Source organism: Rhopalosiphum maidis, chromosome 4 (assembly GCF_003676215.2).
Source record: "Rhopalosiphum maidis isolate BTI-1 chromosome 4, ASM367621v3, whole genome shotgun sequence".
Classification (NCBI taxonomy): domain Eukaryota; kingdom Metazoa; phylum Arthropoda; class Insecta; order Hemiptera; family Aphididae; genus Rhopalosiphum; species Rhopalosiphum maidis.
Genome location: NC_040880.1, coordinates 34,649,639 through 34,662,774, shown reverse-complemented (window position 1 = coordinate 34,662,774; position 13,136 = coordinate 34,649,639). Strand labels below are relative to the sequence as shown.

The following is a 13,136-nucleotide window of genomic DNA, read 5'->3' as shown; positions in this document are numbered from 1 at the left end:
TCGTCATTATTATTATTTTATAATAGATTATTGAACGTTTGACGGATGCTTAAAATCGATTTTATACAATATTTATCACACAACAGCTACGATAAGTGTATAATGCGATACAGACGCATATTTGTGCGTTACAATAACCTCGAGTATTTGGTTCAGGGACCATTGGGTCGAAAAATAATAATATAAATGCATAATACGAATACGCGCGGCACCCGTTTTACAGAGGCACAGTGTTGGGCGAATAGTATTATTATCATAATATAAGAATTAATGATATAAAATAATAATATTATATCATCGATCGGAATCGTCAAACAGTATCAATCTATAAAGGTAATGGGTGTATATATGTATTATGTATATATTTAATACAATATATTATAATATATTCATATAATGTATTACTATGAACGGCTAAACGTGGTGAAAGTTTCAATCGATTCAGAATAACTGCCAGGCATCTTGTACACATATAAGACTTAACGTATTAGCTATTGTAGTATCGCGTGTGGTGCATCTTAATGTAGTAGCAAAGTACAATTGAAACCGATGATACGGTAATAGATATAAAAATTACTCACTGCCTGGCGCCTATATAATATTATATTAGCCACATACAGAGGAACCGCTGTGGTGCCGTCCGTATTATATTTACAATATATAATATACTAAATATACTATATTATAATATATATATATATAGGTCATAACTGCCAATCTTTATAAACGTATGATGCTTAAACAATATGAAAATCGTTATTATATTATCATAATCACCGCACGAGATGACAAGTATTCGGCGTCTGTACGTCTCAGAGACATTATACAACAACATCGTATTACAAGTTTCATACACGCCTATATTACTAGCTACCTATAAATATATTATTTTACCGATCGACGGTGCGACAACGAGAGTAAAATATAATTATATATAGCTGTATACCTAACCAGTAACTACAGCTGTTATATATTATCGCAATCAGCGAGTGTGGGCTGCAGCCATCGATCGAGGGCTTTATTTTTTTTCCAAATCGGCTGCTATAACAACCTACATCAGTCCAAGGAATTTGTTCCGATACGAAACGTATAAGGCATGAAAATGTCCAACTCCACAGCGACTAATTAGACGCACGCAACGTCGTATACACGCGTTGATCCACGCCAAGGTCTACCCCACTGTCCGTGTGGTTTTATATCTACCTTTTTATCTAATCAAATCTTTCAATGCGCGTAAAAAATCTTATACACGTGACAACGTATACATATCGATGATTCCATGCATTTAAATTAAACATACTACAAATCTATACCTTTAATTATTTTTATTAACTGTCTGTAAACTCCAATGTTTGCTGCCAATGTTGTTCACTACCACGAATTTAAACACGCGATATCGTCCAATCATTTTCCAACTGTTTATATTCGGTGTATTTATTTATTTTATTTTTTTACAACAACCGATAACACGGTAAAATATCATACAAATGACTGTAAGAGTATGTAAACACAGACATAGACCGACAGAAGTGTATCAGGATTGCGATTGCAGAGGACATTATCAAAAGCGATTTTACCGACCGGAAATTCTACATGGAAATCGTCTTTTCGAACGACTGGTTGATCTATAATAAAGCGAAAATAATTTTTAAAAATGACTTAAATACAACTTAAAGTTTACACTTGAGTAATAGTAATCGATAAACTTTTTGACCTCGAGTTTCTGGAATTTAACAACAATGAGTAGTGGCGCCGATGTCATCCGAAATATCTATGATAAATGCATATATATATATATAATAGTACACCTATCACCCAACCTATTACAGATTCATTAACTCTCTTTTAAATATAGTTTTAAATGTTTTAATATAATGTTGGTAACTTAAGTCTTGGGCGGAAAATATAAAAACGAAAACGTTCTGGAGATTTCACGAGTCATTCTAACTCGTTTCCTGCAGAATAATTACATTCGTAGATTGATCGGTAAACGATAGAAACAGTAACTGTATTCTTACGTGGCATGTACGACTAGACAGCAAGCTACAAACTCTCTTCACCAACTATGTGACTATCGATGTACGACGAATCTATGGCAATTAAGACCTATCGACTATCGCATTATATTATTATTATATTCGAACCATCTTCAAAATCTAATCACACTGTGTTATAATAATCAACTCGGCAAATAGCAACGATAAATGCTTATTGCCAAACGCAACAAGTACGTAAATGACATAACAACTAATTATTATATTTATCGTAATATAATACTACTTGAACACGGACATACGCGCCGTTAGCTCGATCACTTTGAGATCTCACATTTAAATACCGTAGTATCGATTATATACTATATAAGCAAACACATAAATAAAAAATATCGAATGGTTACCGAGGCTCGATTCCAAAATAATATCGAACTGAAGTACGAATAAGCCGAGGCTGTTTAAAACACGAATTTGTTGAGGGTATAAATTGTATTCTCCCTCAAACACGTCTATAAATTGTTAATCGCATAACCAACACGATATTTCTAAGCAAGATACGTGAAAACGCAGAAGAATTTTAAAGGACGAGTCAGAAAACAGTTGACCAAAATACTGGATATGGCACTACCGGTTACTTATAGTTACTATACTGCAGGGGTGGTTACTATTAAATTTAAGTAGCCGCAAATTTACGAGCTACATTTTTAAGAGATGTTTATAAAATAGTTGATAATTGTACTCTAAGCTTGATGTTATGAGTCTCGTTGTTGCCACCCCTACTATACTGTCTGCGGAAACCTACAACGTTACATATCCGCGAGTCCTACGGGACACAACACACGCATATATTATATACCATATAAAACTATATACATTATATTCGTTATTATTATACATAACCAGAGAGATGTTTCAATTATAGATACAATAGGCCTATGGACTCTGTTATTAAGTGACCTAGAATTTTGGATTTTGAATGTGCAATATTTTTTATTGTCGTACAATCGAGTTTTCGCCGTATAAAATATACAATAAAAGACCATTTTCCTTTATTGAAGAAGATTTAAACAAGATTAATATCAACTAAAACAATTGAGAGACTCGATAACTTGGCTTTAAATTCAATAGAAATTTTGATGATGCAACAAATAAATTGTATTATAATAATCAGATTACAACGCATTATATCAAACAATTTTAAACGTTTTATGTGATGAGTAGAGTTCGGATGTTATGACTTAGCATATTTTTTTCACGCAGTCAGAATTATACCAAAGTATGATACAAATTCGATTCATTAACTATACTTTGCATTGACTATATTATTGTATAGTCCACATCTTCTACCTCGCTTAAGTGCTAAAATATCAAAATCAAGTCAGCCCAATAAGACACTCACTTTGAGGACTTTGGAACCTTGACGATAGGCAGTGGGTCAGTGGTCCTGAGTGGTTCGGCGGAAATGGCCTGCCGAGTGGGCCGACCCTTGAACGACGAACCCGTGGGGTGGCCGTGATGATCGCCACCGTTACAGCAACCGCCACCTCCGCCGCTGTTTCCGTACACGACCAGATCGTCAGCCGACATCTGGATGGCCATAATGTGATGGGTGAGAGGCCTGACCACCTGTCGAAACTTGTCGATCTCGTTGCGCAGGTGCCGGACGCTGGCGTCGCGCTCGTCGAGCCGGTGCTCCAGCCGGGCGATATACTCGTCTTTCTTTCTCGACTCGGACATCCGGCGGGCCAGCTCGCGCTCCAGGTCTCGCAACCTGTTCATCACTGACGTGCTCATCGCGAGCGCTGATGGTTCAATATCCACAAACGGTACTATTATAGTCCAATTTATTATTATCGTACCGTCGTTAACACGTATATTATCGCGGCGCGTACTGTATAATACGTAATTGCGGTGTGGTTTCGGACGCGTCGAACCGACTGTCGCAGGTACACGCGCGGCGGTGCGCTGTTGCGTTTACGCGTTCCATGCGTTTGTGTTTTCCCCTCCGCTGTCTTGTTGCAACACAACCGGGTCAAGGATCTGTAAAACGATGATCGATTTCAATTCCGTGCGCGGCGACCGGCGGGTCGGCCGCAAGGTCCTCCGGTAGGAACGCGCCGCGAAAACCGGCCACGGGAATTATACAACATAATAATAATAGTAAACCATATATTACTAGGTCTGGGAATTTAATGCTTTAAATTTAAAAAAAAACCTAAAATTCCCTAAATAAAAATGCACCTACATTTTTTTATTCTAAACCAGTTTTAATCAAAAAAAATTTATTAAATTTTACTTTTGCAGAACTGCAGAATTTTAATAATTCTTCTACATGGACTTTTAATCTAAAAAATAATTATTCTCATTTATTTTTCCGTCAAATCTCAATATGTATGTTATACGGATCCGTTCGAAAAATAACGATAAGGTAAAAACAGTTAACACATTATAAAATATAACTCTTTTAAATAAAAATCATAAAATTAATAAAATAATAAACAGAGTTTTTGTGTTAATTATAGCCTAAAACACTAAAAAAACAAAATAAATGTCTTTAAAAATGAAAATTGTCAAAAACTATAAAATTAAAACTCCTTATTCTAATCTAAAAACGTACATGTTATAAAACAAGCATCACATAGCTTTGAAAAACAATTCTAAGTGTATTTAAAAACCAGCCCCAAAAAACAAAACCTAGCCTCAGTTTCGGTGTATAACGAGTGATGGGTGTGTGGGATGACGAAAATCTGCGACTGGACTACCCTGCGCTCGTCGTGATGATGATAAAGACACTATTTTTAAACGGAGAAGAAACGTATTTTCCTGCAGTAACGTAAAAAATAAACTATAATATTAAATTGCATTATTAACGATAAACGAGATCGTAAAAAAAAATTAAGTAGTTATGAAATACTTGTATAATGCGTGTGGTGTTGCAGTATTATGTGCGTGCGAATACTATAATATATACGCGTATAATATGTCGTTGAACGACGATTTAAGTTCGTCATAATTTACGACTTTGGCGTGTATTTTTTATCGTCGGTTTTGTTTTTATTATAATACATATACTTTGATCGTAAACGAACATTATTTTTACACGCGTATACGCGGTTATTAAAACCTTTCTGAGTCTTGCCGTATTCCTATATTTAGAAGGAACTAACCAAAATATTTTACGTGTCCAATGACGGTATTATCATATTCATATTGTCATTCTGTATCACCATATAATCGTCGCAAAGATATACATGCATGCATGCCACATATTATAACTTTGTACTACTAGAGATACAAAAAGAAAAAAAACCAATAAAATAAGGGTATTTGTAATGAATACTTTGACGAGACTCATGCGAGAATTGTGTCCACGGGACTTCGAAACGAATACGAGAACTGGCTAAAGGTCACGGATCAGAGTCGCATAACATATATAATTCAGCTGCAGCTATATAATAATGCATACTGACATAGAATATTCTTTTCGTTATCGGGCACGAATACAAATTGGTGAATAAGAGAATGTTATATATTATAAGCATAACCAATTTAAATTATAGATTTAAAATTAAATAATATACCTACATATAAGTAGACAATTTGTTTGCTTAACATTTTGGGGGGAGGGAGTTGAACATGTATAATGTCTGGTTGTTAATTGTATAATTTGGCATTTCCGTCCAAGTTAAACTTTCACACAACGACAATTCATTTTACCTGTGTACACACGCAGAAAGCAGACTACATGCGGAATAATAGTTTGAACGGAATTAATGGATAAAACGCAGTAAAATCTATACGTATTACATACGAATAGATAAGTAGATTTATCGTCAAACAGACGAAATCCCGTCTTTGAGAAAAAGCCTCGTCTTGAAAGAGTTGTATGTATTTCATTGACAAATATAAATTAAAGCTCGAATTTAATTAAGCTGGTTTCAAGTCGACGTCATGAAACTACCCGCGCTACCAACCATACACGATAATTAAATTATGAGATACAACGAGTATTTATTATATTTATATACGATAAATCTGCAACGACGAAATATTAAATGAAGATTTCTACCGCGACTGCGCATATACCAGTATTCTTAACATTTATGTATTGCGACAATCCCCAAATGAATATTCAAATTATTCGTGACCCCTAATTATATACTTTATATTCACATTTATAAAGAATACCATTAAAAATAAATACTATATAATAATACGATATACTTATGAAACATTAAGCACAGGTAGCAGTTTTTAAAATATTAAACCCGTATTTTTCTGTTTAAATAATATCTTATTATAATAGTATATGCGAACAATATGTTTGTATACAATAGTGGGTTTTCCGTTTTAAATGATTTATGAAGCTAGACGTCATGATAAACTTATTTATTACTGAGATTCCTAATATTTTATATTGATTTGAATCATTAATTTTTTTTTTTAAACAACCCTAAATAATCAGTTGGCGATCTAGATAGGAAACACTGGTTCATACGACGATGATAATATGATATCCACGAACGTACATTGCGAGCTTTTGTGCACGAAAATACCGAACGACCTATGTGCATTACACGCACGCAACAATAGCGCGAGTACACTGACACTGTATTCCGTGTAACCGTGTGACCGGTACCTATTGAGAATTTTTTTATTATTCACCGAAACAAATAAAATTAATTATTGGTAAGACGATTTCGCCAATCATCTACCTAACTCGCGGTGGAATAGTTGAATAGTTTTGATTATTTGGTTTAAGTGTCAAAGCGGATCAACCGCCCGATTTACACGGGATACAGAGCCAATGTAATAGTACCTTAGGTACGTGTGGACAAAACCGGAAACGACGACGAAGGAGAGGTGATAATACACTTGAACGGAACGGATTATTATTGTTTATTGCAACAATATTGTTGGTAGAAAAGTAGAATTTATGACGCGACGGCGGACGGACACCGGTTGGACACCGCACATACGTAGATAGACGCTGAAAACGACTGGCGGCGGTGGCGCGACGCTGTCCGCCGTCGGCGCCCGGGACGTGACGTGTGATCGCCGCCGCCGTCACTCCCACCACGGAAGGCGACGGCTGCCACCTGAGCTTCAAGGTGGGCACCCACGGGGACGCGCGTTTGTCCCCGCCGCACAAGCCTCGGCGGCCAAGCTTGTCTCGTGTGCACAGCACGCGCTACCCTCACTCTCACTCACTATCTATCTATACATCTCTCTATTTCTTTATTATCATTTGCCCTTCTATCGCAATATTTGTTACATACCGTACATAAATTATACTCTAAATACACACCGTACAGATTATAGATACCGCAGACACGGTATCTCAAACTTATATTTTTGCGTACCACTTATGTGTATAATTAGTATTGCAAGTCAGACGTGCTGTATTACTTATAACTATAAATAGAACTATTCAAATGTCAATGCATTTAAAACAGTAACATAATGTTACAAATAATAGTTTAGGTGCATTTATTTACAGCAAGTACTTAATAATTATTTACACAAAACATATAAAACAATATTAGATCGATTGCAAACATTATTAAAAATATTTATTTACATTAATTTTCTGTAATAAGTACCATACCACCGCATACCTTTAAATGTATATACCTTCAGTTTTACGCGTACCACAGCTTGAGAATCATATATAAGCAATAAAAAATTGACCTACGCGAAATGTACACACGCTTGACACTTTTATACTCCGTCCAAATAATTATTTTTATTAATAAAATGATGTACGATAGATGGATCGACATTCACCATTAACACAAACGATGACTGCAAGTATAGCGTCAAAAATAATCAAATAATTAAAATACAAACGTATAATTAAAACAAAATGTATCAACGAGGTTAGCATGGCAAGATGATTATGCATCAGATGTAGGGGTAACCTATACGTAATAAAACACAAAATCGATTAGAAAAAACCTACATGAATCAATCACGCTTTTATAACAGGTCATATTATTATAGTCTATTGCTATAGGCACAATATCGCTATACTGTAAAGAAAAGTACATTAAGATTACGAAAAAAAAATTGTATCCAGCCCAAAAGGCAAAAACATTTTTATGTTAATATAATTGTATTATTTTAGAGATTTAAATCAAATGTGTCTTCTTAAATCATGATGAAAAACCTTTCCAATCATAAGTGTTCAACAAACTCTTACCTATGTGGAAAATTCATCTACGTAAGGAACATACATTTTTCCTAGGATAATTATAATATTGTAATTAACCCCCTCCCCTCAGGTAGCGTTATACTTTAATATATTGTATCCATCTATTTATCTGTGTATATATCTGTCTCACTATCTATCTATCTATTGTAATACTTGTTACGTTATTTACATAAATTATACACAATATAAATACACACAATATTATAGAGTTGATCTGTACATATACATAAACGATGATACTTCAACTTCGTTCAAATTATTATTTATTATTAGGTATTAAAATGACAAACGACTTTAACATCCACCATTAAAACTCAAATATACAGTAAAGTATATATTATTAATTAAAATATATGCCTATATAATAATTTTTGAGTTGCAATACAAACTTCTCTACTTTTATTGAAAAAATCTCTTACAAAAATATGCAAACCCACGTAGTTGCAGAAAACTTAACTCTATACAACAAATATAAATTCTTCCATATAATATCGTTAGTAGCCTCTTTCCTACCACGTTACACTATTATATATATATATATATATATAGATAGATAGATAGAATAGATTATTAAGATTACCATTTTTAATTCATACATTGTTACTGTACGTCTGTGCCGAGGAAACGCGTCTCTGTTGGAGTGATATGTGTAGGTAGTACTGTTTTGTATAAGAAATATTATTCGCAAACGATCCTGCGTAGGTCTCTTTCTAGTATCTCGTACAACCGCAATCAAATGAAAATAAACAAATACGATCGCAAAAACCTGCAGTGCGCTCGATGAATCATTACAATATAGTATACGTGGGTCGCTCAATTCCTATCCGCAGTTGCAAATCAGATAGAAACAGGTAGGTAGATAATAGATATCCGAGACACCCAAATCATGTATTCGTCTAGAATTATATGATGTTTATTATATCGTATCAGTAATGAAAGGAAAAAATATAAAATAATAATGGTAATAATTGGGCGACGATCGAAAATATTAAAGCATAAATTATACCGTCACACCGCAGGCGTGTCATTCACAACATACGAGTTGTACAAGTGACAGTATTTTATTTCCGCGGGCTGCTGACAAGTTTTTTCTATACTGATTTACGAACTACGGAGGTGAAACCGTGACGGGTTATAGAGCGAATGACAAGTGGGCTCAAGTTGCTGTCTTATAATTTTTTATGATTCACATTCAATGCGCAGACTGAAAACACTATAAAACTATCCTTAGATTTCATACAATTGTAAAATTGACACGCGCGTTATTGCTATATAGTGTATATACTTTTATGCTAGTTTAAACATGCAGACTTAAAATCTTAAATAACAGCCTTCAAGAACACGTTTTACAATATACATGATATATTGCACATAATTGTTTTTATACGAATAAATTGAAAACGGGAGAAGAACCTCATTTTTCGTTAGTTTAAGTTATGACTTATAAGTCATTCAAATGAAATCCTATAAATTGAAGAAAAAAAAAAAGATCTATATAGTTGTTCTTCTAAAAAGTAATGAATTTCCTTTCTATTAAATTCTAAATGTTGTGTTTACAAAATTATATGATGAAAAATAATTTAGAAAATGTTGCCCCCTCCATTCCAAAATAAATCTATCACTGCCTGCGTGGCTATACCCATCAACCTTAAATAGATAGAAATTAATTAATTTAATATAAAGATAATATAATAATTTGAAAAAATCCTCTTACAAGTACGTAACGTAACAAACTTACGCTCAGCAGATGATGTTTAACTCCGTTGATTTAAAAATTAGAATGAAACTTGATGGTAAAAACATTATCTGTGTTTGTATGTTGGTTTTTTACGATGGTTTAATTTTTTAGCAAGTTATGCGTATATAATATAGCGTAAATTAAAAATGATCATAACCCACTTAAAAACTGAATAATCGTAAGTAAACCAACATACAAACACAAATAATGTTCTTACTATCAACTTTCATAATAGGTCAATTCACTCTAATTTTTAAATTAACGGAGCTTAATGCGATTTGCTGAGCATGAATTTGCTATGTTGCGCAACTTGTAAGACAGAGACAACATGCGGGTGTTGCGTCAATAATACAATAAAAATATAAGATACTTAAGTATGGGGAATAAAGAATATAGTATTTTAACCAACAAATTTGATTTTGTAAAAACTAATGAAACAAACAAAAAGAATAAAATCTTTTTTTCTTTTTTTATGTATCAATTTGTGTTGATTTTTTGATGTGTAGTTAAAAGTCAAATGTATTTTATTTCGCCGAAGTAATCCTGGCAGATGTCATACGATAGGACAGCTAATCCATGATAAAATATTGTAAACAGACTTCAAACACGTTAATTTATCTATATTAAACAAATAGACATTTATAGGGAGGATGTCAGCTATGTAAATGAAAAATTACCAACTTCGCAGTATTCTAACCTGATTATTCAAACCTTAACTAAAAATATCATCAAAATCTTTACACGTCTGTCGGCTATAATTAATGTTCCTTACTATAGTATCTATATTTATATAAGTGTGCCAAAACGAATTTTCGTTTGCCTGTAAAAAAAAAAAGCTGGAGAATTGTATTTTAAATGTGTTCTAAAATGTACAACGTTCTATATATATAAACTGTAAAAATGATCTTTATAAACATAAGTAACTTTGCAATTAAATGCATTTTATACTATAACAGTCGATAATTATTAATTATTGGTAAAACGCAACTCAAAGATTATAAATTATGGCTATATAAGAATGAAAACTGTGCATACAGTATTTAAATATCAGTTAATAATATAAAGTGCATTGAGCTCAATATTATGCAACCATATATAGGTATTAAATATTTAGATATTATATTAATATAAATTATAATAAACATTAGGTTAGATGTAAATAAAGGCGAACCAAATCACTAATATTATGTGATATACTTACTGGAATTCCTATGTATGATAAATTAGTTCAAATAGTAAAGCTATAATGCTATACTGCTATAAGTACCTTAAATAAATAATTTTATAATTATTTAGAACATATTAAATATCACGAGTAAATAACGAATAGTAATACAAAATTACTAAAACCTACGAACTAAATTAGGAATTAGGAATAAAGTTTTTTATAGTCAACGTAATATGTCAGCACATATTTGTATAATAATATATTGATAATATAGATAATTAAATTTATTTAACTATACCTAATACTTATTTAATCAAACTTAAGAGCTCGAAATGTAAGACAAGATAATTGACCTAAAATACAGAATTAATAAACATAATAGGTTTATTATAGTCCTATTCTAGTTCAAATAACTGTAAACATCTAGAACACTTATAACTTATATCAGAAAACGTAATTTAAATAATATGGAGTAGCAATCCAATAATTTTTCTTTATGATTAAAAAAAATTGTAAAACTATTTTGTTTAAATAAATTAATATTTTTTAATATAATCTTTCAATTAAAATGAACCAGGTTAATATTTAAATTGGAAGAAATTTTTAAAAATTCTTTTCTATCTTTAATCAAACCATAGTTAAAAAATATAAAAGGTTATTGGTTCTTGACTGTTTAAACTTAAAAACATGATAAGCTTATCATTTAACAGGAACACGAAAGTCTAGGATTTAGGTCTGTTTATCTCTATCTCAAGTTTTTAGATAAAATTAAATTGTTATTAAGTTTAAAGTCTAACCGAAAGTTAACTAAACACGGATAAAAAATAATGATTATACAATTAAATACTGATAATAATAAGCAAGTAGCTTAAATAAAAGCTCGTAACATTTTCGGTTCGCCGATTAAAACAAATTAAATTATAAATACAAAACACACTTGACTACATGAATAAATTTAATATTTAACATGAATCTATGCAAAAAATGTAATATTTAATATCTATAGTTTAATTACGGCTTACTTCAATAAAACATACATATTACAGAGAGTGATACACCAAGCATATTTTCCTACTATTTTTTTTTTTTACAATCTTATTCGTTGTGTTAATGTTGAGGACGATTCGGTAACCAAAAATAGTATGAAATTTAGCATACAAATCTATCTAAAAGACTAAACTACAATTTATAAAGAATTAGGTAATAATAAATATTCATTAAAATAGTGGTCGAAAATGGATTGCAATTAATAATTCTGTTTTCAAAACTCATTGCTATCCCCAATTTGGTAAATTTCTTCAATGGGTGAACCGAATGGAAAATTAATTAAATAAATAAATTATTTTAAAAAAACGACAGTATGCCGTTGCCCGTTACTCTCCAAAATCAGTTTCAAGTGCTTCAACAATACTCTTTTTAGATAAATAATAAGCCAATCCTAGTCAATAAATCTCGATAATTTGCTTTTCCACATTCAGAACTTTCAAATCAGACTATATATGGATAGGTGGTCCCACTAAATATAGGACTTATCACACCCATAATATTATCGTAAAACTTTCAAATTAGTATCAAACGATGTGTCAATATTTACTTGAATTTATGAATCCACCCTTTATCTACAAAATCTACTTTCCAAAAATGTGAAGTCGTATTGGCTCAATCATGCCCATGTTGACCATTATATGATAGCGTAATCTAATTTAAAAATTTAATATATTTAAATATTTACTTTTTTGTACACCAAAACCATTTCTAAAAATTAGTTTTAAGAATTAAAAAATGGAAATTTTAAATATTTTTATCATTATTTTGCATTAGTTTTTGATTTTTTCCAGATGTATGTTTTTTACACCTGGTGGGTTTGGTAAATATTTAGCGAATATTATGTGCGATTTTGCTAACTAAAATGCCATAAGGTACAAGACTTAGAAAACCAACATAAGAACTGGTTTTGGTTTCTCTTGGTTTTTTATTTAAAAAGTCAACCATTTAATATACAGTTATTATTTAAATAAAAAA

The 13,136-nt window shown here is 31.8% G+C and overlaps 1 protein-coding gene across 3 annotated transcripts in view; it reads right to left on the bottom strand.

Moving 5' to 3' along the window:
• Positions 1–13,136, bottom strand: part of LOC113560773 (cGMP-dependent protein kinase, isozyme 2 forms cD4/T1/T3A/T3B) — a 116,423-nt gene that overhangs the window by 57,881 nt on the left and 45,406 nt on the right. The window contains exon 1 of one of the 3 annotated variants that reach the window (XM_026966836.1): positions 3,394–4,021. The exons of the other annotated variants lie outside the window; for them this stretch is intronic. Coding sequence (XP_026822637.1) covers positions 3,394–3,788 — 395 coding nt within the window. The 5' untranslated portion in view covers positions 3,789–4,021. Of the gene's footprint in view, positions 1–3,393; positions 4,022–13,136 lie in introns of those variants that run through there. 3 annotated transcript variants of the gene reach the window in all.